Source organism: Hyaena hyaena, unplaced genomic scaffold, assembly GCF_003009895.1.
Source record: "Hyaena hyaena isolate Hyena2069 unplaced genomic scaffold, ASM300989v1 scaffold_1177, whole genome shotgun sequence".
In the NCBI taxonomy this organism is placed as follows: domain Eukaryota; kingdom Metazoa; phylum Chordata; class Mammalia; order Carnivora; family Hyaenidae; genus Hyaena; species Hyaena hyaena.
The window spans coordinates 254,343-279,286 of NW_024081812.1; the positions used below are offsets into that span (position 1 = coordinate 254,343).

General features: G+C 49.5%; 1 protein-coding gene and 1 long non-coding RNA gene across 4 annotated transcripts in view; one reads left to right on the top strand and one right to left on the bottom strand.

The window, feature by feature from the left end:
- The window catches only part of MED10 (mediator complex subunit 10), a 73,761-nt gene extending 67,859 nt beyond the window's left edge, over positions 1-5,902 (bottom strand). For all 3 annotated transcript variants that reach the window (XM_039222713.1, XM_039222714.1, XM_039222715.1), the window contains exons 1-3: positions 5,716-5,902; positions 4,375-4,458; positions 1,672-1,774 (exon numbers count right to left, since the gene is read on the bottom strand). In XM_039222713.1, coding sequence (XP_039078644.1) covers positions 1,672-1,774; positions 4,375-4,458; positions 5,716-5,837 — 309 coding nt within the window. In that variant the 5' untranslated portion in view covers positions 5,838-5,902. The remainder of the gene's footprint in view (positions 1-1,671; positions 1,775-4,374; positions 4,459-5,715) is intronic.
- Positions 699-23,110, top strand: LOC120224485. The gene is made up of 3 exons (XR_005526578.1): positions 699-793; positions 5,270-5,272; positions 23,100-23,110. It is a non-coding gene; the product is annotated as an uncharacterized LOC120224485 (long non-coding RNA).
- The last annotated feature ends 1,834 nt before the right edge of the window (positions 23,111-24,944 follow it).

Here is a 24,944-nt window from a genome sequence, read left to right on the forward strand (position 1 = left end):
CACTGTGCGCGGACGGCTTGATCAAAGCTCTCAGAGCTCCGGGAAGCCTGGCTGCCGCGGCTTCTTGCCCCCCCCCCCCCCCCCCCCCCCCCTGCCCGCCGACCCCGGCTCGAGAGCCACCTGACAGGCGGCGAGGTGCCCGCCAGCCTGGAAACCTTCCCCCGCGCATCACTGGAGGCAAGCACTGAGGACGGGAACAGCCGTACCGCGGGTGCTCAAGGACACTGCACCGCAACATCAAAACACCCGTCTGAGCTGTCGCTTGGGGAGGTTTAAACGCACGGTCCGCTGGGTAAAAGAGGCCACGGAACTGCGCCACGAGACCTGCACGGGCCTCAGAACATGGACACAGATGCGCGCGTCACTGCCCACAGTCAGGCGGCAGCGGGAGCCTAGCGTACTCACAACGGTACCGGCCGTCTGGCCACATGTCCTGGGGGCGACGCTGAGCCCAAGCGCAACTCACCCCCCGACCTGACGGAACAGGAAGCAGCTGCAGGCTCCGCACGGGCCATCGCAGCACCGCCGCGCAGGGCAGGCTGCCCAGCCCCAGGACAGACACCTGCGGGGACCTGAGGAAGCCGGTGACCCAGGGCGGCAGGACAGACACCTGCGGGGACACCTCAGGAAGCCGGTGACCCAGGGCGGCAGGTGACAGACGCATCACTGCCATCAGGGCAGGGCCTCTTGGCTCCTCCCTGCGCCCTGCCGCGGAGCCCTGAGCCCCGAGGTCACCGCGTGGTCGTCCCGCGCACACTGGACAGCAGCCTGGCACGCAGTGGGCGCAGGGTAGGTTCTGCAGCGCACGCTGCCGTAGATGAGATGTCAGAGAAGGGGGGCGTCCTCCTCGGGGAAAGGCTGATCTGCGAGGCCTGAAGAGGGGACGCAGGCCGGGCCCCGGGGATGGCAGGTGCAGGGGGCAGGCCAGAGCTCCAGAGGCGGCAGCGGGAGAGGGGACAGGAAGGAGGGGGACCGCTGGAGGCCACTGCGGGACACCAGGCCGGGCGGCCAGGCGGGGGTGAGAACTGAGTGGAGAGGCAGGAGCTGGCACACGTGGGCGGTGAGGGCACCGCACAGCCCGGGAAAGGGGGAACCACGCACTCCCCCCATCTGAACCTCGGCTCAGTCAATGGAAGTTAAAAAAAGAAAAAAGAAAAAAGAAAAATCCCTGTGTATTTCATGCCCAAGAAGCATGGAGTTTTCTAGTTCTCGTCAGAGCACGGAGCGCACGGGCAGCGCTCTGTGGCGCAGGAGGCCAGCGGCCGCGGCACGAAAGGGCAGGTGCCGGAGACCAGTGCTGAGCAAGGAGCACGACTAGAGACCCCGGGACCCTCTAAGCCGCGGAACCACCACCGCAGGAAATGGCCACACGACGACATCAAGAAGCAGCGAGGTACAAACCGCGACACTACGTCTTACACAGGCCAATGGCGGCCGGCAACACGATCCGTCACGGGAATCAACCAGGACTCTCCTAAAAGGCAGGCACCACCTGCTGCGTCCCGACCGCCCCGCGGGCCCCCCGGTGCTCAGCACCATTTACCGCCCGTCACACGCAGAGATCTCGGCTGTGCAGCCGCGCGACACGCGGTAACGTGCTCTTCATACGGAAACGAACCCGCTCTGTACTTCCTTCCGTTCTGACCCCCGTCTGCGCTCACAGCGCCTTACCTTCATGGTGTCGATCTTGCCCTTCACTTGTTCGTTCCTGGCCAGGGCCCTCTCCAGACACTCTTTGGTGTAGAGCTGGGGGTTTCGTCCTTGGTCTATGTATCTGCAAACAGCAAACACCTCCATTAACATGCTCCTGGCTGACACCTGCCCTCAGTTTTCGGACGGAGGGAAAGTGTTCACGGCCTTGTTGAGACGCAACGGCGCCCGGGACTCCTTCCTTTATGCAAGTACATACGACCTGTCTACGTCACCTCTAACAGCGCGACTAACTCACGAAATCAAGCAATGACCACCTACACCCCGAGCGAGCTTCGCATCCTCAGCGTCGCTCTGCTGCAGTGCCCGGGATCCTGACGACAGCCCGTGAGGCCAGGCAGCTCTCGATGAGGCAGGACGGAGGTGAGCTGGGGTTTCAGTCTGGGGGAGCGAACGGGGGGCACCCGCCAAGACGGACGCAGCCCGCACTACAGAGGCGCACCATCGGTCCCTGGGGAGTCCCTGCGTAGAGGAGCCTGGGGGCTGCCAGAGTGGGCGGGGAGCTGTGGACGGCCAGCCCCGGCCCTACCCACCTGGAATTAAGCACAAACTCTCCTACCACCTTCGGGGGGCGGGGGCCCCGATACCCTCCTTCCCTCAATACACCCAAGGAACACGAATCTAACACAGAGTCTCTCCAATTATTTCTCAACTACTGAACTGGTTTTGAAATTTCTGACACTTGCCCCCAAAATGTCCTCAGTACCCCGCAGACTTCCCCGAGCACACTGGCCACGTGAACGGCCACGTCTAGCAGCCGTGGGCCCGCCTCTGTACCTTACAGACCTTCACCCCGTTCAGCTACACCGAGCTCCTCGGTACAAAGGAAAAGAAATCACCACCACAAAGTCCAGTTTATGGTCCAAGAACAACAACAAAATCATCACTTCAGATAAAAAAAAAAAAACGCTATTCAGTTCCTGTTAATGGCATAAAACCTGGTCTTTAATTAGGACAGGTAACAAAAAACCAATACATCACACACTTTAGAAATTCCATCTTCCTGCAGGGTTTCTGAAACGACGGAATGAGCGAAGCAGAGCTACAGTTAGTCCTAAACAAAACACACCCATTTCTGAAGAAAAACACAGGACAGGCTTGCGCGTGCTGAACAAGGAACTATCTCGGCAGCAACAGCGTCCAGACGAGGCTCGTTTCTGCGGACACAGCCACCCCCAGTCCCGGAGAGAGGGGCACAGGCTAGTCTCCTCTGCCAGCCAGTGTGTCTGTCTGGGAGCGCGTGCTGAAAAGGACCCCGAGACCCCACAAACCCCTCCCGCGCCGGGCACGTCGACGGGCAGCTCGCATCTGCTACTTACTAGAGCTCAACAGCCGGCGCGGCCCCAGTACCCCGGATGAAGGTTCAGCCCCTCTGCCCACTGGCTGTGGCTGCCCAGGCTTCACCGCCTGCTGCCCGTCCGAGCGCCATCCCTCCCCATCCCGGAAGGCGGGGGCAGTGCCCTGGCATCTGCCCTGACATCCGTCCCACACACGCGTGACCAGAACAGCACGAATGAGGACACTCCGAGGAAAGCAAAACAGCCTCCGCGTCCCTCCACTTCACGGGCAGGCAGCTGCTGCCCCGGAGCCGGGGGCCCTGACCCACACACGAGACCCTGGCTCCCGCCCGCACGCGCAGAACTCGAAGGGCTGACAGAACACACTGCGAACGCGTGACGCCAGGGGCAGCAAGGAGGACGGAGCCGTGACGGGCAGGGGTGCAGCCTGTGTGCCCCGGGGGGGCGGCTGCTGGGCTGTGCCGCCACTAGGCCCTGTATCTCTGACCTTCGGCGACGTCATGACAGAAACGTTTCCCTAACTGTTCAAGGAAACCTAGTGATTTAGGCTCCAGCGTTGATGCCCAAAGGCTAGCATGCTCTTGCCCTTCCACGCTGGCTCCACCTCCAGAGACAGGCTGCCTGGCATGGAGACATCGGCTGCGGCCCAGGAAGGACAAGTCCAGAATTTTCCTCTTAACGCAGACACTTAGCAGCCAAACAGCCTAGCGCAGTTACTTACCAGTTCTGTGACCTGTAAAGCCAGTGTGACCAAACCTGAATGAAACTAACCTCGAGAGTTTACTTCCGGGAGGTGCTCTCCGGGCCACGACCGTGACAGGCACGCAGGGCTCCCCCGCAAACACCACAGCTTCCCAATCTTACTTGCTCTGAGAACCTTTGTTTCCCCCCAACAGAGCAGATATTTACCGTCTCCTAGAATCAGCGCTCCCTGGGCAGCCCGGAAGACACCGAACCAAGTTACTTCTCAGGCTGTTGCTGCCTATAGTTTGTCTTTGTTCTTTTATAATAAGGCCCAAGTAGGACTTTTTATCTCTCAAGAAAAAAAGTGATACAGACTTCTTTTTGAGCAGGGCTTCTAAGAGCCTATGGTGCTTTGCACATATTTAATAAATGTTCATTCACATGTAACTCATTTTCAACAATATACAGATTTTTTTTTTTTTTAATTTCTAATCCCATCAAAACACGGTTTCCCTGAAAGCATGAACTTTTGTCTGTTTTCTTCACTGGCTTCTCCCCAGCACCTCCAGCACCTGGGCTGTGCTGCCGCAGGGCAGGCACCCAAATGCCAGTGGCTGAAGGAGTCATTCTAGCACAGTTAAACAAGAAATGTACTCGAATGGAAATCAAGAATGATACTTACTCAAAAACTTCTAAAGGCACAGTAATATCATGAAGCTGCTGCCTGCACTTGTCAATGTCCTGTAAGCCAGTAACGATAAAATTCCTGGGGGAGAGGCAAAAATGGGCCATGTGGTTAACTCACACGACAGCAGGAATACTCACCCGAGCAAGGTGCATGGCTCTTTGTTTAGCTACAGAATTCCTAAGAAAGCTCTGGGGTTGGAGGATACCCTCAGATACCTGATTTTCTCCCTTTTTCCATTTATTTATTTTTGAGGGAGAGACGGGGGGGCGGGGGGGGGAGGAGTGCAAGCGGGGGAGGGGTAGATAGCATAGAGCACGATGCCGGGCTCAAACTCATGAACAGAGAGATCATGACCTGAGCTGAAGGCAGACGCTTAACGACTGAGCCACCCAGGCGCCCCTTACTTTCTTTCTAAAGTAGAAACAGTCAATACTGGGGGACAGAAACCAACCCTTTTGAGAATCTGATGAAAACTATCAATCTTCTCTCGGAAACAACTACCCTGATGTGCACCTGGTTTTGTGTGCAATTTCAGAGAACACATGGGACAGTGGACTCCTCCTTAAGAACCCATCCTCCAAGCCTGGGGGTAAGAAAACCACCCCTTCCTGGCTCAATCTCAGTCTCCCTCTGGGGCCTTCAGATATCACCAGGCTAGTCCCCCAGCACTGGGTTTGTAACGCTGGTTTGCAATTATGTTTGATGTCTGGACCCCCTATAAAGCTATGAGCCCTTCCCCAGAACATTCTGTTCGTTTATTTGCCTCTTGTTCATCCCAGGGCCTAACACCAAGGCCAGCACAGGACTGTTGCCAAAAAAGTTAATAAACGGCCTGCAACCTTCCTCACCACCTCCCCCTTCCAACTCCTCCACACTCAGGCCTCCGCAGCAGGTGGTTTCAGATCCCTCTCCTTCCCGGGGCGCAGCTTGGCGCACCCCCCAAGAAGTCCACCTCTCCTCTGGGGACGGGGACAGAACTCCCCAGGAGAGTCCAGGAGAAAAGGTAGGAGACCCACGTGCGCGAGGACAGCCTTAGATTATCAGGCCCAGACACTGCACAGTCCGGCCATGGTAACATCTCCAAATGGGCCCACAAGAACAGGTCGCAGCAAAGCAGAGCGGGAGGGAGGCGGGCCGGCAACAGGCGGCGGCGAGCCCGCCCCGGCGCACAGCCTGGAGCCGGGCCCGGGCCCAGAGGAGGCCGGAGAGAGGCGCCTCTCGGCCAGGCCCCAGCTCCCCGGCCCGGCTCCCCGGGCCCCCCCGGCCCGGTTCCCCGGCCCCCCGGCGCCCCCGGCAGCCCCGCAGACGCCCGCGGACTCGGGCCGCCCCACTCACAGCTTCTGGTTGAGCCCGGCCTGGCTGCTGGGCTGGAAGTCGCTGACGATGATGCCGAGCTGCCGGATGTTCTCCACGAACTTCTCCAGGTGCTCCTCCAGGTGGTCGAACTTCTCCGCCATGGCCCCGCAGAGAACACCGCCCCGCGCGTCTTCTCGCTCCGCCGCTTCCTGCTTCCGCCCGAGCCCGCCGCCACTTCCGTTTCCTCCAGCGGCAGGAGGCGGGGCCTGAGGTCTGCGGGGCGCGGCCGGGGGCGGGGCCTAGGCGATGGGCGGGGCGGGGCATTCGGGGCGCGGTCTGGGCCCTGGACAGGCGTGCGGGGGCGGGGCTTGAGCGCAGGCGGGGCGGACGTCAGCTCAGCCCCGCCCCAGCAGCCCTGAGCCGCCCAGGTGAGCGGGAGCCGCCCAGGTGAGCCGGGTCCCCAGGTGTAAGTGCTCAGGACTGCCCTGTTGCCCTGAGGGCCTCCAAGAGCCAGCAGTGGGGACCTGTGACACCTCGTTCTGCCTCCACTGGCCTTGCGCAAGCCAGTCTCTGACCCTTAGTTCTCGTCCATAAAATTGGACTGTTGAGTGCGGACAGGTTCTTGGGATTAGACTGGTTTAAGACCCAGAGCACAACAGGCAGGGCTTGGAAAGAGTAGCTCGTCCCCAGGAGGAAAATGAATTTTTTTTCCTGAACACACAAATTACAGATACTCATTGCAAATAGTTAAAACAGTACAGGAAAGAAAAAATGTAACAAAGAAAAGGGGAGAGACACCTGAAATCCTGCCCCCTGACATAACCATCTTTAACATCTTGGATTTCTTTATTTGCTCCCCTGGAGGCTGGCCTCCCTCAGCCAGGCCCAGCCTCTCGGAGCCACCCAGCCTTGGCCCTGACACTGAAAGTCAGCTCAAGCTGGGCTTGGGACCTGTGGCTTTCCCAGTAGTGATCTATCTGCCTTCCCCACATGAGTACATTCTCAGCCAGGACAGCTCAGGGTGACCAAAGCCTGGCGTCACAATTGAGGCCTTCCAGCACTATCTGCTGCCAGTGCCACCACAGGCCCATCATCTCTGCACATCACACACCTTACAGTGCAGTGGCTTCACAAACTCCCACCTAGATGGAAATCCTAAAGTTCGCACGAAAGGCCCAACAAAGGTAGTTTCTCTGCCCCACCGTTGGAATGCTTACAGTCAGCGCTGGCCCCCCTTCCCTCCTCTCTGTGCAACTAGCCCCCGCCTCCACCTCCTGTAACTCTTGCTTCTAACCCCTCCCACTCAGCTCTTCCTTCCCTGACTCCTGCCACCAACCGAGGCAGCCCCTCCCCAACCCCTTTGGGCTCTCATAAAACAGCACCTTCTCTGTAAAGAATAACGCTTCCTTCAGGGACCTGGTAGTAAACTGCTGCTCATTGATCTTGGGAAAATTCCATCTTGATCACATCACTCTTGTTCTTAAGGAACTTCTCTGCCCATTCTTCTAGGATGAACCCATGTTTGCTCTGGACTCTTCAGACCACAGTGATTCCTTCCTTTACTGAATATCATAATATACATCGTTGTCACGATTCAGTTCCTAGAGTCCTAGGCAAAATGAGGGAGCTCCTTTTCAAGATGTTCTCTCCCAGATGTAACCAAACATGGGAACCCAGTGAAGCTCACTGATTTGTCAGACTACTGAAATCAGGAACTCCCATCCATATGCTATACAAAATGTATATGGGAAGCCTCTGTTCTGCTCTGAATACACAGGAATATTAGGTAAAATACCTCTCTCCCCATTCAACAACAACTAACCTCAGGGGAATTGCAAAACAAAGTAGAAATATAATATTTGTCAAAGAAGAAAAAGATAATTGGGGAGAGATCAGGATATAAAGTTAACAGTGTTCCATTTCATAAGAAAGATATAGATATTGATGGAAATTAGGATTCATCCAGTATTTACTTTAAAATTTTAAGGTTATCTCTTTAATAGAATATATATTGTCCCAACTGGTCCGGTGGAAGGAAGGGAATTAGGAAAACAACCAATTCGGGGCGCCTGGGTGGCTTAGTCGGTTAAACGTCCGACTTTCGCTCAGGTCATGATCTCGCGGTTCGTGGGTTTGAGCCCCGCGTCGGGCTCTGTGCTGACTGCCAGCTCGGAGCCTGGATTCTGTTTCAGTCTGTGACTCCCTCTCTCTCTGACCCCCCCCTGCTCACGCTGTCTCTCTCTCTCTCTCTCCCAAAAATAAATAAAAATATTAAAAAAAAAAAAAAGGAAAACAACCAATTCAATAGAAGGTAAGAAAAAGAGACTATGCGAAGCAAAGAACAAACATGGGAAATAAGCACAAAATAAGGTGAAAGAATGAAGGACAAATATGTTGGTGATCACAATAAATGTAAACAAATTCAACTACTTAGTTTTAAAAAACACTCTCAAATTGGAAGTACTGCATGTTCTGATGTGGTTGTTTTAATCTAGGTACACAGATTTTCAAAGGCGTGCCTAAGACAAATGCACAGATAGGCTGAAGTAAAGGGACAGGATACAATAAGATATGCTAGCAACCAAAAAAGTTGTGGAAACATATAAAATCAAAAATTAATAAAAAGGGAAGATACCACCAAGATGATATAATATTAATCCATAAGCAACTAACAAAACGGCTTTATGATATCTAGCACAAAAAATGATAAGTAATGAGGAAAAATCCAAAATCATAATGGGAGATTTGGAATACCTCTATCAGAAAATGATAAATTGAGTAGATATATATATATAGAGAGAGAGGATTTGAATACAATGATTAATTAATGTGATCTGTGAGAAACAGTGAACCTGGAAAACAAATTGTTTCCAAGCACATGTGATATATTTATTAAAATGTGACCATTCACTAGACGACAAAGGAAGCCTCAGCAAATTCCATATTTTATCACGGAGACCCAATTTTCTTTTCTTTTTCTTTTTTAAATGTTTATTTAATTTTGAGAGACAGAGCATGAACAGGGGAGGGCGAGAAACAGGGAGACACAGAATCCGAAGCAGGCTCCAGGCTCTGAGCTGTCAGCACAGAGCCCGACGTGGGGCTTAAACCCATGAACCGTGAGATCATGACCTGAGCTGAAGTCGGATGCTCAATCGACTGAGCCACTCAGTTGCCCCAAGACCCGATTTTCTGACCTCAGTGTAATTACAACAGAAATCTATGAAGTTATTTGCTCTTTACACACACACACACACACACACACACACACACACACACACACACTTGAAAACCAAAACACACTCTTTGAAATAACCTATGGGTGTCCATACATCTGAATTTGCATGGGCAAGACCCCTTCTTTACTTAGCATCCCTAGTACTGTTGATATCTTGTGAGAAATGTTTTCAAATGGAAGCCCCAGTCTCCAGATGTAAATAGAATTACACCAGAAAATCCCAACAAGTCAGAGGATGTACCTGTTAGGACACTGTCTGCAGAAACCCCCAGAGTCTGGCTGCCCGTACACTTGGCCACTTATTTGCCCTCTGACATTGACGTGGTGACATGGTCTGCCCCTGGGAAATTGCCTAACTTCTACTACTCGTGACCTTGGGACCTGGAGGCTATGTTTTTCTTCCTTTTCTTTTTTTCCACTCACATTATTGCTTATCAGCACTCATGACCCTTAGTGATGCCATTTGAAACATTTTTTCCATTCATTCTAATTTATTCTGAGAACCAGATTCAGCTTAAGTTAAAAAAAAAAACAACTATTGTACCAAGAGGGCAAAACAGCTGGTTTCTGCGTTTCACTTTGTGGATTTCAGCATTTTAGCAGTTCTAACAGAAGGGAAGGTTTGCAACTCTGTTGTTTTGATGGTGATGATGATGATGGTGATGATGATGATGATGATGATGATGATGATGATGATGGTGATGATGATGGTGATGATGGTGATGGTGATGACGGAGATAATGGTGATGGTGATGATTTTGATGGTGGTCATGATCATACTGATGGTAATATCTAGCATTCTATTGAGTATTTTATATGGATCACTTCATTTATTCTTCATAACCCCAAGAGGAAGCTACTATAATTTGCACCATACGTGGTGAAATGTAAGCCAAAAAGTTTTCCCTAAATACAGAATCAGGAGGCAGATCATTCCAGTTGGTAGAGGATGCTGACGTTGTTTTTCCCCAAGTGCCACATTAACACATGAACGTTCAAATAAATTAGATTCATTCTATTCCATTCATTCTATGAGGTTCACATGTCAAAGAGAGGGCATGCCTTGTGCAATAAAAACTAGAAATTGTGTCATGTTTTTACACTAAAAACTATTAAGAAACCATAACATAGCTCTTCTGTTTGCTTTTATATGCAACATTTGTGGATCTACCTGGAATTCAGTGTAATGAAACTGTGACCAAGATTTAAAAAGCAACAAGATAAGACTACACGCATATGGCCTACAGATGGGCATATGAGCCAATCAATAAATTCAAGCACGCAGTTAACTTTCACAATCAAGTTTTTATGAAAACTATGTCACAAATTCAAAGAGGGCAGGATAGCGCTATAGAGCTAGGAATGGATAGAGTGAGGCATCTAACTCTTTAGCAAGTCATACAAACAGAGGAATGTAAACTTTTAAGCCTTTGTCCCTGATTTTTCCCTGCTAGTTCTTTTAGCACCTGTGTAAGGCCTAATGTCCCATAGCCCTGTGTAAAAATTAATGACATCCAGCTGAAGGTCAAGTTTGTCTGAAACACTCCAAAGAAAGATGAGTCGTGCTCAAGTATGCCCTTCTAACTGTGATGATCCAGAAAATGAAGTCTTGCCTGGCAGGAAATCACTGTACACATGGGCCTGAAGCCTACTTCTGCTTCTGATTGAGAAAGACCAAGAACTGGGATGCTGCCCAGTAGCAAAGAGCATCTGAAATAAGCAAATAGGAAGCAGATTTTGTCAGGAAACTAAGTAAAAATGCCTTAAAATTCTCTGCGATGGAAGATAGATCTAAGAGAGGACATGATGTGGGTCTATACAAATTCAAACAGACATAGTAAGTGAATCCCCCGGGACAGCAGAGCCACGGCTAACTTCCTTAACCTTCTAATGAGTGGCAGTAGTGGTGTTCGCCCAGGTCTTCTGAGAAGCGGGTCCCAAGAGGGCATTAAAACATGCAAGAAATTTTTTAGGGGAAATATCTGTCAGAGAAAATGAGGAGGGAACCAGAAAAGGCTGGGAGAACCATCCAGAAAGGCGTGGTCTGACACCAAGAGAAAGAAGGAAGGAAGGAAGGAAGCTCTGGATCTTTGCTGCCCAAGATGGTGAATACTGGATGCTTGAAATGTGACAAGTGCTGCCGAGGAACTGAAATTACTGCATTTTAATCAACTTAAAATGAATTAAACTCATGTCGCCAGTGGCTATGGTGTCAGACATTGGAGCCCTCAACGATGGAGGAGCAATGACTCAGAAGGAACATGGATCTTGGAATGCCCAGTGGAGCAGAGCTGCCCCACCAAACTGGACTACTACCTTGAACCTTTGGAATAAGAGAGAGAAAATAGTCAATATTGTTAGGACAGTTAGGGTAATATGGCATAATATTAATAGCAGTAATCTGGAAGTTCACTTTCTGAGTTCAAGTCCCAGCTCTACTACTCAGTCGCTATATGACCTTGGGCAAGTCACTTAACTTCCTGTGCCGTAGATTTCTCATCACTACACTGGGGAGACGGAGAGTACATATGACACCTCAGACTGTTGTGAGAATCGGGTGAAGTAATAAATGTAAAACACTTAGAATGTCACATCTGCCAGATAATTCTTAGCTTTTGTATGAAATGTGGGGGTCTCCTCATGGCAGCATCCTAACCTAGTGCTAAAGCGCATGGTTTTGAACCACGGCTCCACCAATGACCACGTGTACGCTATTGGGCAAGTTGCTTGGCCCCTTTGTGCCTCCATTTTCTCATCTATAGAATGAGGGAATAATAGGCTCTTTCCTGTGGGGTTCCTGGGAGCCAGAAATGAGAAGATACAAGTACAGTGCTTAACACAGTGTCGGGCCCCTGGTAGGCACTCAGTATCTGTAACTACTATTACAGAGTCATGTTATAGTATAGAGAGCCATGTAGGTGTCTCTCTTGTGAGTGTTTCAAGGATAGAGAGTCATTTCTCTTCTTGTTCTTCAATGATGAGCACTGTGAAGATGCCCAACACGTGTTTATTGAATGAATGAATGAATGAATGAATGAATAACTCAAGTACTAGTTTATCTGAAAACCCAACACCTTGGCCATTCAAATGCTGCTTCTGAGCCTCCCCGTGGACATCAGATCCTGATTACACTCTAATAACACACCTAGGCAAAGGCATTCTTTCCTTTCCACCCAGATCAGCCCCAGAGACAACAGCCCTTCCAACACTCATTTAAAGAATTTCTCAGCAGCCTCAGCCCAGCACAGAGATTGGCTAGGACAGCTCATCCAAGTGGGCCATTGGCAGAGACACTTCAGGATCACTCTTATGAAGTCCCATTCATTATGTGCACGGGGATGTGAGTGGAGGCATGTGGCCAGTATCTCAGAGCCTTGGCAAACCCAGCAGTGCACCCTGAGTCCCACCAATACCTTGCTCTAAGCAGGAGTCTGGCGGGAAAGCTTTGTTCAAGCCCTTTCTGGAAGGGAGGAGGAGCTGGAATTTTACCCGTGGTTAGGGCCTAAGGAGAAAGAGCTGGGCAGTGCTGATGACCAGAGACCCAACCTGCACAGCCACTGGGCCGAGCCCTGGGCCAAGGCAGTGGACCAGTCAATCAGGGCCCTCCAGAGAAACAAAAGCAATGGGAGATGTATAGTTATATAGAAAGAGATTTATTATAGGGAACTGGCTCATGCGATTACAGAGGTTGAGGAGTCTCATGTCGTGCCTTCTGCAAGCTGGAGGCCTGGCCAGTGGTGCATTTCAGTTCCAGTCTGAAAGCCTGAGAATCGCAGGAGCGACAAGTGTGAGTCTTGGCTTAAGTCCGAAGGCTCAAGACTCAGAAGTATTGATGTCGTAGGGCAGAAGATGGATGTCTCGGCTCCAGCAGAGAGCAAACTTGGCCTTGTTCTCCCTCTTTGGTCTATCTAGGTCCTTAACAGATTGGATGATAACCACCCACATTGATGAGGGTGATCTTTCCTCAGGCTCAGACCCAGCAGCTACACCACACCGACCTCTGCTTCTGTCCTCACATCTCCTTCCCCGCCTCTGAGCCCCCTGCCTCCTGCCCTCATGTTTTAGGACCCAGTCATTGCCCTGAGCCCACCTGGAGAATCTGAGCTACTCCCCCGATGGTGAGGTCCCCTCATAAGCCATCCTAATCCCATCTGCTATCTTAGTTCCCCCTCGCCACGCAACCTAACATACAAGTTAGAGATACCTTTGCAGGGGAGCAGTATTCTGCTACCAGGGGAACCCTGTGAGCACACAGTAGGTGGGGGACTACGAATGTCAATAACTGTGAGACTGTCCCATACAAGGAAGGGTTGCCTCCCCAGAATACCTCTTGAGAAACTTAGCTAGAGCCTTGCTAATCCAAGATGCTTCGTGTGTGGCGGTGCAGAGAAAGAGGGGGTGCCTTACCTGTGCATGTCAAGGTGCCCTCCATATTTGCAATTATAGCATCAAAGAAAGAGTGAGAGCGGAAGAGAAAGAGATACTGAGAGAAAGAGAAAGGAGGTGGACATCTAGGCTGATAGTCTGCCACCCTCTGATGGAGAGGCTGCAAAACTGGACTTACAACTCCCAGACTTGCCTGCAGGAGACAACGTGCCCCCCCGCCCCCAATGAAAAGCGGTCATGCAAGAGCTGAATTTGCAATGGAGTCCAGCGGGGAGAAGGGTGGCATGCCTGTGGCATCCATGATGCTGGGCAGCCCTGAGCGGAGGTGGAGCGTCAGAGCTGTGGATGGCTTCCCACGCCATCTGCATCGGCTGGAGCGGCCAAGCCTTCCAGAGCAACACAGAGCCGGGGCTTCTGGGCTCGGGAATGGGTTCTGGGACTCCTGCCTAGAAGTTCCTCGTGCAGCCCTGCTGTAGAGCCATGCACTGCACTCCCGGCATTCAGTCACTTTCCGTGCTCGCCAGCTGCAGGACATGGGCGGCGGAGCCCTAACAGGGGAGGTCTCCAGCACAGGACCTCGCAAAGACCACACCTACCTTTGCACCTGTCCCCACAGACATCTGCAAGACACACGGAATGTCCAATTCGGGGATTTGAGAGTTCGGTATGTTACAACCGTCAGCCCCTCATTACTCCTAGGTGATCATTGACAAGAGTTTCATTGGGAAAAAGAGCCAACTGACATTCAGGAAAAAAACAAGACTTTCAACAAAAGTATTTGTATTTGGTCAGCTTTTGCCTCAACATGTCAATGGCTTGAGCCGGAAACAATTATTTCCTGCTGACGAGACTCGAGGTGGGGAGGTGGCAGCCATGACATGGCCTCACTTGGCTCTTTTGGGCTCCTCTTGGCACAACCCAGGTCTTCTTCCAGAACCTGGACTAAAAAGGTAGCGCATTCTGGGGTGTGCTCTTCCGATGGTGGAAGGCGGGAGCGACAGGGCCTGGGCCAAACCCCAGGATCACGTGCAAAGCCTCTGTGCAGCCATGGCAAAGGCCTGGCCACTCACATCCCAGTGACCGGAGCATCTTACAGCCCAGCCAAGCCCAGTGAGGGGAGTGCACACGCCTCCCAGGGGCTGCTCTGGGTGGAAATGTGTTGAGGGGGATGTGTCATTCTTTATACAGATGAGCTAAGGGTTGGGAACAGTAGTCCAGTCATTACTCACTGTTGCAAGATCTGGGATACCATCCGCACCATTACCCTGCTTGTACCTGAGTCCCATTCAGTTGAGCCTTGGTCCCACACAGAAGTGCTTCAGGTTGGATAATACATGACAGAGTCTCTTCCTCCCCAGATTCATGGTAACACCCCTTACCTCTCAGCTATAGATTCTTCTCATCAGGAGATGGGGGGTGGGGGAGGGTAATAGCCAGACTGTAGGAAGACATCCTTGCTGCAGTTCTGAGGCAGCAGAAGGCTGGGGGAGGCCATGGGCCCTGGGCCTCCCTCTGTCACCTACTAGTTAGGACCCAAGGCAAGGAGCTTAGCCTCTCTGACCCTCAGTTTTGTCCTCTGAAAACTGGAATTGGGCCATGTGGCAAAGATGTCCTAAGGATCACGTGTGAGCTAGGAATGAAGCCCCACATTCCTCATACACAACTCCAGGTCCCAACATGCCTAAAAACCCAAGGGTGGGGTCATTTCATTTAGCAGCAGAATCTGAACTGTTGGAGGGCCAGTTATAATCTTTTTTAATACATGTGAGCTTATATGTTGTTTCTAGATTTCTCTTAAGAAATACAAATGGGGGCAACTGGGTGGCTCAGTTAGTTGAGCATCCAGCTTCGGCTCTGGTCATGATCTCACAGTTCATGGGTTCAAACCCCACATAGGGCTCTGCAGTGTCAATGTGGAGCCTGCTTGGGATTCTCATTCTGTCCTCTCTCTCTGACCCTCCCCCACTTGATCTTTCTCTCTCGCAAAATAAATAAATAAACTTTAAAAAAAATACAAATGAATTTGACTCCCAGGTGCTGCACCAGACCTAACATAATATCCTATGTTTACACCATTGTGCCCAATTAGTTAGTCAGGTTCTCCAGAGAAATAGAATTGATAGGATGGATGGCTGGAGTGATAGATGATGATAGATAGATAGATAGATAGATAGATAGATAGATAGATAGACAGAGTTCATTTTAGGGAATTGGCTCATGTAATTGCAGAAGCAAGCGAGGGCAAAACCTTCAGGTAGATCAGTTGGCTGGAGACCAGGGAAGCCTTGGTGCTATAGTTCAAGTATAACAGCTCTTTAATAACAAAATTCTCTCTTATGAAAAGTCTTTTTCTCTTAAGGATTTCAACTGATTGGATCAAGGCCATCCACATGATGGGCTCGAACTATTGTATTCAAAGTCTACTGAATTAGATGTTCGTCTCATCTAAAACTGTTCTCACAGAAGCACCTAGAATAGTGTTTGACAGAATATCTGGGCACCACAGCACAGCCGAGGTGACACATAAAATTAACCATCACAGCCATGTTCCTTTATAAAATCAGAAAAATTGAATGTTGCCACAGATCTGGGGCCACATCAAGATTAGCAGGCTCTGTCCAGCAGAAGCAGGGCTTGGAGGAGCCATAAGAGGGGAGATGCACCCATTCATATCCAAACCACTTAGGATGTCCCCGACTGTATCCTGAGTTCATTCCCTGCTACTCCGAGACCCCAATCTCACCGTACTGGTCAGCACCCCTGCAAATCTAGGAAGCAGTCTCTAAATCCACAGGCAAGTCCCAACCTGAGACATTTCACTTGGAACATCGCAGTGGGAGGTTTGAGCACTTGGGTGCCTGACATTGAACCAAGAGTAACCAGAGGTTAAGGAATCTGCTTGAGGTAGGGCTTTGCGTCCACTTACAGGTTAGCGAGGATGGCCGGGCCATGACCGAGTGCGGTTTGCCCAGGTTCAAATGTTCACTAATTTTGTTTGCATTCTATGACTTTTTACTCCGACCACTTCCACTCATTCTTATTATGTGAAGCAAATGCCGCTCGGCAGCAGACATGATGGGAAATGACTAGACCTTCAAGGAGATGGCTTTTCCCGCTGTCCTCCACTGCCTGTCTCCCACCAGCAGGAGTCAAGACATGCCCCAGGCACTGAGGCTGGCTCGCAGCACCCCCTCCCCACAGGGGACAGTGTCCCCTTCCCACAGGGGACAACATTCCTAACACCTTGTAAACATTTAGCAGTAGCTGCCCTGGTAGTTAAGAGTTCTGCATCCACTCATTTCAATACCATACCTTTTCCAAATCTTGGATAAAGATCTAATAATTTGTTAACCGTGTAAAATTGTTTTTAAAAAAACCATCATAAAAATAGTGTTATGGGTCTACCCGTGGGGTCTGCCCTGCTGAATTATGTATGTATATTCACAGTAAGAACATCATCACCCAGGAGCTGTGATTTCTTAGCCTTCACTCTTTACATGTTAATCTCCAGTCTGTTCATCTGAGTAGAATATATTTCACAAGCATTATCGTGGCAGAAATTATCCAGCTTTGGTTCTGATTGGAAGTATAAATAACATTTCTTTGCATAATCACGACAGTAAATTGAACTAAGAAACGCCTGGCTACTAAATTCTCAAAGGACTTTTGTACTTAACTCATAAACCACTCCGATCAATAATCTATTCTGAGATATATATTTTACTTTGGCTTCTGTAATCATTGCTGGCTTTTAAAAGTCCATATTTTTTGAATAGCATATGCATTCTCATTTCTTGAGAGGGTGAATTAACACTTCTCAAAGCTTAGCACTATTTATAGATTCTAAATTGGGGACAGGGACTTTTTTTAAGTTAACAGTATTAAGGAACAGTATTAAGCGGGCATTTTTACATATGTTACTGTAATTAATTTTGGAAATCTGTTTTTCCTTTTATTATTACTTGGTACAGCTTCTTGGCCTCATTCTTCTATTCTCTTTGCTCTGTAGTGTCTCCTTTCTTTATGGGATGCCTCTGAATGTTAGCAGTGTTTTCTCCATACACAAATTTGCCAAAACCTCTCTGTAAGCCCGGGGGTCGTAAGGCTCACAGCTGATGAATTACTGCACGCAGGTGCCCCGGTGAGCCCGTGTGTCTGCTTCCTCAGACATGAGTCAGACACAATTCTGAAAAGTCCCCTCTGGTTGGGCCCTGTGTGTACGTGTGTAGACATGATGTGAGTGTATGTGTGAATGTGTGAGTACACGTGTGTGTATCTGTGAGTCTGTGTGAGATAGTACAAGAAGGTATGTATATATGTAGATGGGGATGTGTGTGTGTGTGTGTGTGTGTGTGTGTGTGTGTGTGTGTTAATGTCCAGTGTGGGAAAAGCAACCAAATACTTGCATGAGAAATAATCTTTAATTCTAGGGTTAGTTTTCTCCTCACTCAGCCACTGGGTGACAAGCCCCATCAGACACTAAAAATCAAAGCCTCTGAGGGCAGGGGTGGGAGCCAGAAAGGCTGGGAATCTCCCAGTGCAGGGGTGGGGGGGATGGGGGGGGCTGGAAACAGGGTGTGAAATTCGGACCAAAACTCAGATCATAACAGAATCTGTAGTACCAAGCAGAGAATCCCGCATCTGCACCCCCACCCAGCCCAGATTGCCCTGGCAAAGATCTTCTCGCTGTTTAACTTATTGAATACACTTTTTTTTTTTTTTACGACTGCTATCCAATAATTACTACACAGAAAAAATACTCAACCAGTAGAGGAGGACTTAAAAAGAGTAGCAGTCCCCGGCCCTGTGCTTCCCACCCCCCTCCCTGTGGTCCATCCCTCTTCTAGAGGTTACCCCCCATCTCTACGAAACGTGCTCTCGTCGGCATTATGTCACTGGTCAGTTTCAGTGTTACATGTCTGGTTTTTGCCCTGCGATCAGTTTAGCTTAAGTATACTCCGCCACTGCTTCCAACCAAGCGCATCACTGTTCTTAATTTTCCTGTGGTTTCCTCTGTAACCCTGAGGAATGTGCTCGCACCTCATGCTCCGCCGGGTATAAACCGCACAGCCGGACGCTCTGACGAGGCGGCCGCTCGTCTGCCATCCCAGGAGCCCTTCTAGGCTTCATCGGCCTCACCTGCAGAGCTGGTTCCCGATGTTACCCAGCGGCAGCAGTGATTATCTGCCCCAGACTAAGCAGTCATGTTTACATGCTGCCAGGTGGGGTGGCTTGATGTCTTTCTTTATTCTGCTGTTCACTGCACTCTCTCTGGAGTTTCTAATGCCTTCGAACCATTTGCCTTCGTTGTGTCTTTTTCCTTCTTGTTCCCCTCAAACTCTCCAGCCCCCGAGCTCTGTGGTCACATCCTCCTCCCGCCCAGGCACACCCTCCAGGGGCTCTTCAGCCCCCTGCTCCTGACTGCCCTGGGGCTGCGCCCCTGGGGGCCAGGACCCTCTGTCCTCTGGCCCTCCTGTCTTCCCTCCCTGCCTGAGTTCAAGTTCAAGGGGCTCTCAGTGAAAGAACACTAATAGACAAGATTTTGGATTTCACATCTGAAACGTTTTCCACCCTATCTTCTTACTCTCTACTTTGATAGTTTGGCTGGGTAGAGAAATTCTGGTCAAAGTCATCTTCCGTCAGAAATGGTAGTGTTTTAGCATCCACCGTGGATAACAAGACATCTTATATCAAACCCGTTCATATTCCTAGCGAGAGCCTTTCTGGGCCCTTGGTTTTCTGAAACTCTTCAGGAATGCGTCTGGGTATAGGTCTTCCTGCTTGTGGCACTGAGAAACCAATCAGTGGGCTGCTTCAGTCTGAACACTTTTGTCTTTATTCTGGACAATTCTTTATCTTTTTTTTATATAACTTTATTTTCTTTAACTGATTCCTACTAGTCACATATTGAACCTCATAGATTCTTCCTTCAGGTCTTTTGTTTTTTTCTCTTGTATATTCTCTTTTTTCTTATTTTCTTGACATGAGGATCTCTATTTTATCCCCTTACCCTTCCCTGATTTTTGAAAAATTTCAACAATTATTTTTTTATTTTAAAAGCTTTTTCTTATCTTCTGATTGCTCTCTCTTCCTATAAAACCTTTTTTTTTTCTTTTCTTTTTGCTTAGCAGAAGAAATATATATTGAATCTCTGATACAAAATAGAGAGGAGTTTTCTTTACATACACAAAAACATGTTCTTTTGTTCCTTATATTAGCTCTGTTTGCTTTGATATATGTCTTTTGCTATTTCTTTTCCTGTTCGTCTGCCTTGGTCTTTTTTTAAAAAAAATTTTTGTTGATTTATTATTGAGACAGAGAGAAACATAGCATGAGTGGGAGATAGGCAGACACAGAATCTGAAGCAGGCTTCAGGCTCTGAGCTGTCAGCACAGAGCCCAACGCGGGGCTCGAACCTACGAACCGTGGGATCATGACCTGAGCTGAAGTCGACACTTAACCAACTGAGCCACCCAGGCTCCCCCCCTGCCTTGGTCTTTCTAGCTACTGGCAGAGGCTTCCATATCCCTTGGTCCCTCCTCACCCATCTCCAATTAGGTACAAACCTATCTCTAAGGTCTGTGTATGTGGGGGGTACTTCCTCATAGTACTTGGCTGGGGATGGGCCCAAAATGCAAGAAGGCAGAGCCTACTGCTCGGAAAACCAGTTCCCATAAGTAACCAGCTGGAACTTTCTGCAGACATTTCACTGTGTGTCTTCTGAAAGTAATTCTACTTTGAAGAAAGGGACGTTGATGAGGTAATGGAGACTTGTTTTATGTGTGCTGTTGCTATTGTTGCTAACTAGGAAATCAATTCCTTTTGTGATGGGACAGTCTTCCTGGGAGACGGAGGAGGATCTGAGCCTTACAAAGTACAGCAGTCCGGCAACCATGTGAAAATCCCTGCCTGTAAGGAGTGAGGAAACCGAATCAGATAGTTCTGTGAAAGTTAACAAACACCAGGGGGAATTCAAGCCCAGCCTGCAAGCTGGTCTGGATTTCCCAGCTCACAATGTCGCTGAAACTTCGGTGGTGTCCCTCACGGGGACAAAACCCACAGCGCTCTCAGCATGAAAAGATTTGAACCCAAATGAGACAGAACTCTTTAATTATATCAAAATGGGGATGGAGACTGTCCTCAAATGCATTCTCTGCTACTTACGGCTTTCCTTTGCTTCTTTATATCAACAGTCCCTAAGTGATGCATAAAACCAGACCGCTCTCCTTGCCAGTGTGCAGTCCTACGGATGGGAGTGGCTTCGTGGTCACTGATTTAAGCTCTAATATCAGAGATGAAGAGAGGGAAGCCCAAGGAAGTTTCCAAAGTGCAATACCAAGGTCACACAACCAGCTGGTGGAAGACGATGTTAATTAATAATTTTTGCTATTATTCTGGTAGTGATAAGCTCCTTTGAGTGCTCCTTAAGATCTTAAAAATGAGAATTTCCTCAAACCAGCTGCTCTGAGAAATTATTATTTTCATGCTCTTTTCTCAGAAATGCACTCCGGGTTCCAAAGCTTTATGGATACTACTTAAAAAATATTTCTATTCTATTACTAACTTTCTTCTATTTGGCTTTCAGTAATATACAGTGGGGGAGGGGAGGGGAGTGACACTTCCAGGATATAATTTAATTTAATTTGGGAAGACTTTCCTTTGAGTATTTTCACGGAACTCTGTGGTGCACATTTACATGGGGGTATTTGTTCCACATGTGTTAGTTTTAAAATACTGTTTACCAGGATGCAGAATGTCCATAACAAATATTTGCTCCCCAGACCATCTGGTGCACACCCATGAGGTTCTGTTCCCAGCCACTGGACACCTTGCCACTGACCCATTTTGACACAGGGCAGGACTGCATCGGCAAAATGTAATGATCAAAGCTGCTTGTGGTAACAGATCTTTTTTCATGGGTTTATCTCAGCCCCGTATTCTTAGGACGAATCTGGATATTGACAAACTGTGAGAGAGAAATTTCTAGGTGAAAGAAAAGCATCTTTGAGAATGCCAGGGTTTGGGAGAGCAAGTGCGGGTGCAAGCCATCCAGATGCTCTTTCCGAGGCCAGCAGCTCCCTGGACAAATGGTGACCCCACCACCGTGCCTTCCACCCCCTCTTCTGTGAGTCACCTGCTTTCCTCTGGGGCTTGGGTTGTGTGTTTGGGAAATGCGGCACGAGGCAGGGGACAGGGAGACCCATAGGGATTGTTGCACCCCCAGCATTTTATGCTTCTATGTCACAAATTTTAAAAAAATTTCTGGAATGTGGCTCAAGAAAGCCATTTAAAGTCTCTCTGTGTCTGGCTGCAGAGCATTGAATAGAAGCCTGCAGAGGTTTTTTCCATGAGCTGAATGTACTTCACCCAACACTAAAGTGGAAAACACTTAGTGTCTTGGTGAGAAGGGCCTTAGGGACCTCTTCACGTCCACTTCAGTGTTTCTCTAGCCCAGGGTCATATTTTATCTTGAATTATGATGTTGACTTATAAATACTGCAAGTACAAATACGTCCGCTCAGTTACATAACACAGTGGATAATGTTGTTTAAATAAGTAAGTTCAGTTAAAAAAAAAAAAAAGCCTCCTGCGTGACCCACGGACATGCTTATCAGCATTTGAGGCTGATGTGTGACTTATGTGTGCAGCGCCAGCACTGAAAGCAGCATTACTATGTTGATAACGTAGTAATAAACCCGATTGCTCAGCAGCCCTCACCGCTGACCGGGACAACTGACGTACACAAATATGTAGACACAACCCGTGCCCCGCTCCCTGGGGGCTGGGGACCTGCCCCTGGAGGTCACATAGCTGTGGCCGCCTCAGTCCTCGGCAGGGACACTCCCAAAGACGCAGTGTGGCCCCAGAGTCCTGCTCCCTCACAGCTCCAGTGGCCGCAGGAATGCCTGTTCAAAGCCAGAGCTTCCTTGGAAAAACACGGGTCAAAGCAAAGTCAGCTGCTCTTTGGGCAGTGACCTGGTGCGATGTGACAACTGATGACAGCAAAGGCGAGCAGGAGCCGGTAACACCAGAATGACAGAATGACGGACCAGAATGACCAGAATGATGCAGCCTCCCCTTCCCCCCGCTTTCTCTGCATCTTATAAACCCTTCCCAGCCTTCATTTCCACCTCTGTTCATGGGATCTGTTTTAAAGAGGGATGTAGGTCTAGAAAGAAAAGAGCATGTACTTCAACGTCAGCCCAGAAAAGCCTTGGGAATGAGCCAGTGGTCATGCGGAACAAGGGTGTGTGTTTTCAGGTGGTGAAATGAATAAAACTCAGAGCACAGATGTCCCAGTGAGCATGGCCCTGCACCCTCCCGCCCACCAGGAGGCCGCCTTTCTGCTCCATCTTGCGGACAAAGCGGTCACGGTCACGGAGATGGGAGGGAGGAAGGCAACACACCGGCTCCCCCATAAAACGGGAGAAGAGAGTAATGAGGTCCCGGAGATGACATAAGTAAACCCCTCCGACTCCAGACTCTGTAACTTCAGACTCTGGGCAGATCTGACCCAGAGGTATGTTTCTTCTCTCCATCAGAGTGGCCCCGTTGATGACTTCACATGACCGTATCTCAGAGGGACTTCTCAATATTCCAATTCCAGAGCAAGCTGACTTGAAAAAAAATATTAGCCCAGACTGGCAGTGTTGATCAAGCAGGAGGGAACAGACCCATCGCGTAGGTCTCTTTAGGGTTATGATATGATGACAGAATGTCCAAATGTCACCATCCCCTGAGGAGCATCGGGGCACAAACCCTCCCTCCTGACCTTGGGGCATCACCGTCTTTCCACAAGCAAGAACAAGAGCAAATGGCAGCTCAGTGCTGGAAGCACTCTCCCAAGAAAGTATCCACCTTGCTTCCTTTCCCACTTTGAGACAGCTGTGGGGACCCTTTAAGGTCAAAGTGCCTCTTCTCCTACCCAGAGGCTCAGCAGGAAGTAACTATCACAGGAAAAGGCTGCTGCATCAAGAGATCTTAAATCAGAGTAACAAAGTCCTAAGCTCCTAGGGCAGAGCTTAGTTTATAACTTCTGGACCCCGACCTGGGGTTTGAGAGCACCGTCCATATTCCCAGGCAAAAACTTAATGGGGAAACAAATCACTGAGAAGGCTGTGTTTCCAGTGAAAGTGCTCCCAACATGCATGACTGAAACAGTTGATAAAAATGCTAGGTGAGTTTGAACGGTCACCCACACACACCCGGGGCCTGGACAGCCCTTGAAAGACATGAGGCTGTGTTCATAACGAGCACTCAAGGGTTAAGACGTAATAGATGATCTGTGCAAGCAGGCATTTGAGAGTGACAACTGAGACCTAGGAGGAGCTTAACAATATGTTTGTGACAGGTAAGTTTGAATGTGCAGGATTGGAAAGATAATGTTTCTCAGCTGCTTCTTTAATTATAGCTTTGAAAGAGAAGGTTGTCAGTTACACCTTCATGGAGGAAACTGTCTTGTGAGGTCTTTGTTAATTATGTCTGTCTGTCTGCATATTGAGAAGCTTCCCAATCCCCTGGCCCTGCAGTAGGCATAGGTCCCCGGCTGGAGCACCTTATCCACAGGTTGGTCAGTGCAGTTCTCCAAAAAGTGGTGAGGTCAACAGGCAATCCACTTGGACTCACGAAGCCCCTGCTAGCCTTCACCGGAAGCCCCATCAGCGTAAGTGCCATGCCATCTCCCCCGCACTGGCCCCCTGGGCGCCGATACCAGTGTCCATCATGGTCATTAACCTTATCGATGGAGAGCTGTGTGAGTCACCGATGGCTTTGTCATCTGTCGTTTGCAAAGGTGTAAGTTCAGGAAACAGTTAGACCCACATGTCAGAAAGGCCCTGACCAGGAAGAATTCCAAATGATGTGCATAAATACTTTCCCCTCCAGCCGGTGAGCTTACCACCACCCCTATACCCCCACCCCCAGGAGTGTGGGCTTGACCTCATGACTCGCTTCCAAAGAACAGAGGATAGCAAGGAGAAAGTAAGGTTACGCTGGACACTCCACCTGAACCAAACGGTCAAAGTAATCACGTCCAGTGGTGTCACATCTGCATCATGTACCCCTGATAAGATGCCACCCAAGGGAACTTCACCTTCCTGGTATTCTTTCCAAAAATTCCCTGAGCCCCAATGTGAACGTGAGAAGGATCTCAGAGAAGCCACACTGTGGGGCATTCTATAATGTTGAATAACACTCCTCAAAACTGTCTAAAACACAGAGAAAGATGGAGAAACCGTCACAGACCAGAGGAACCTGAGGAGGAAGGACAGCTACATGCAGTGTGCTGCCCGGGATGGCATCCTGGACCACAGAGAGGTCATGCGTGGGGGAACCCAGGAGATCCAAACAAGGTCTGGGGTCTGGTCAGCGGCAGGGCAGTGCCACGAATCTCTGAGACCTGGCACACACACCATGGCCGTGCAGGAGGGCAGCCTCAGGGCAGACTGGGCAAGGGGGACATGGGCACGGGGCCGGGACCAGGTGCAGGTGAGAAAGGCTTCCAGGTGCAAATGTAGGGAGGCACTCACTCTCGGGACCTGCACGTGCTGGCCTCTCGTGACCCTGAGTAGGAACTCTCTATGCTGCATTCGCAGCTTTTCTGTAAATCTAAAATTATTCCCAAATCAAAGATTTATGAAAGAAA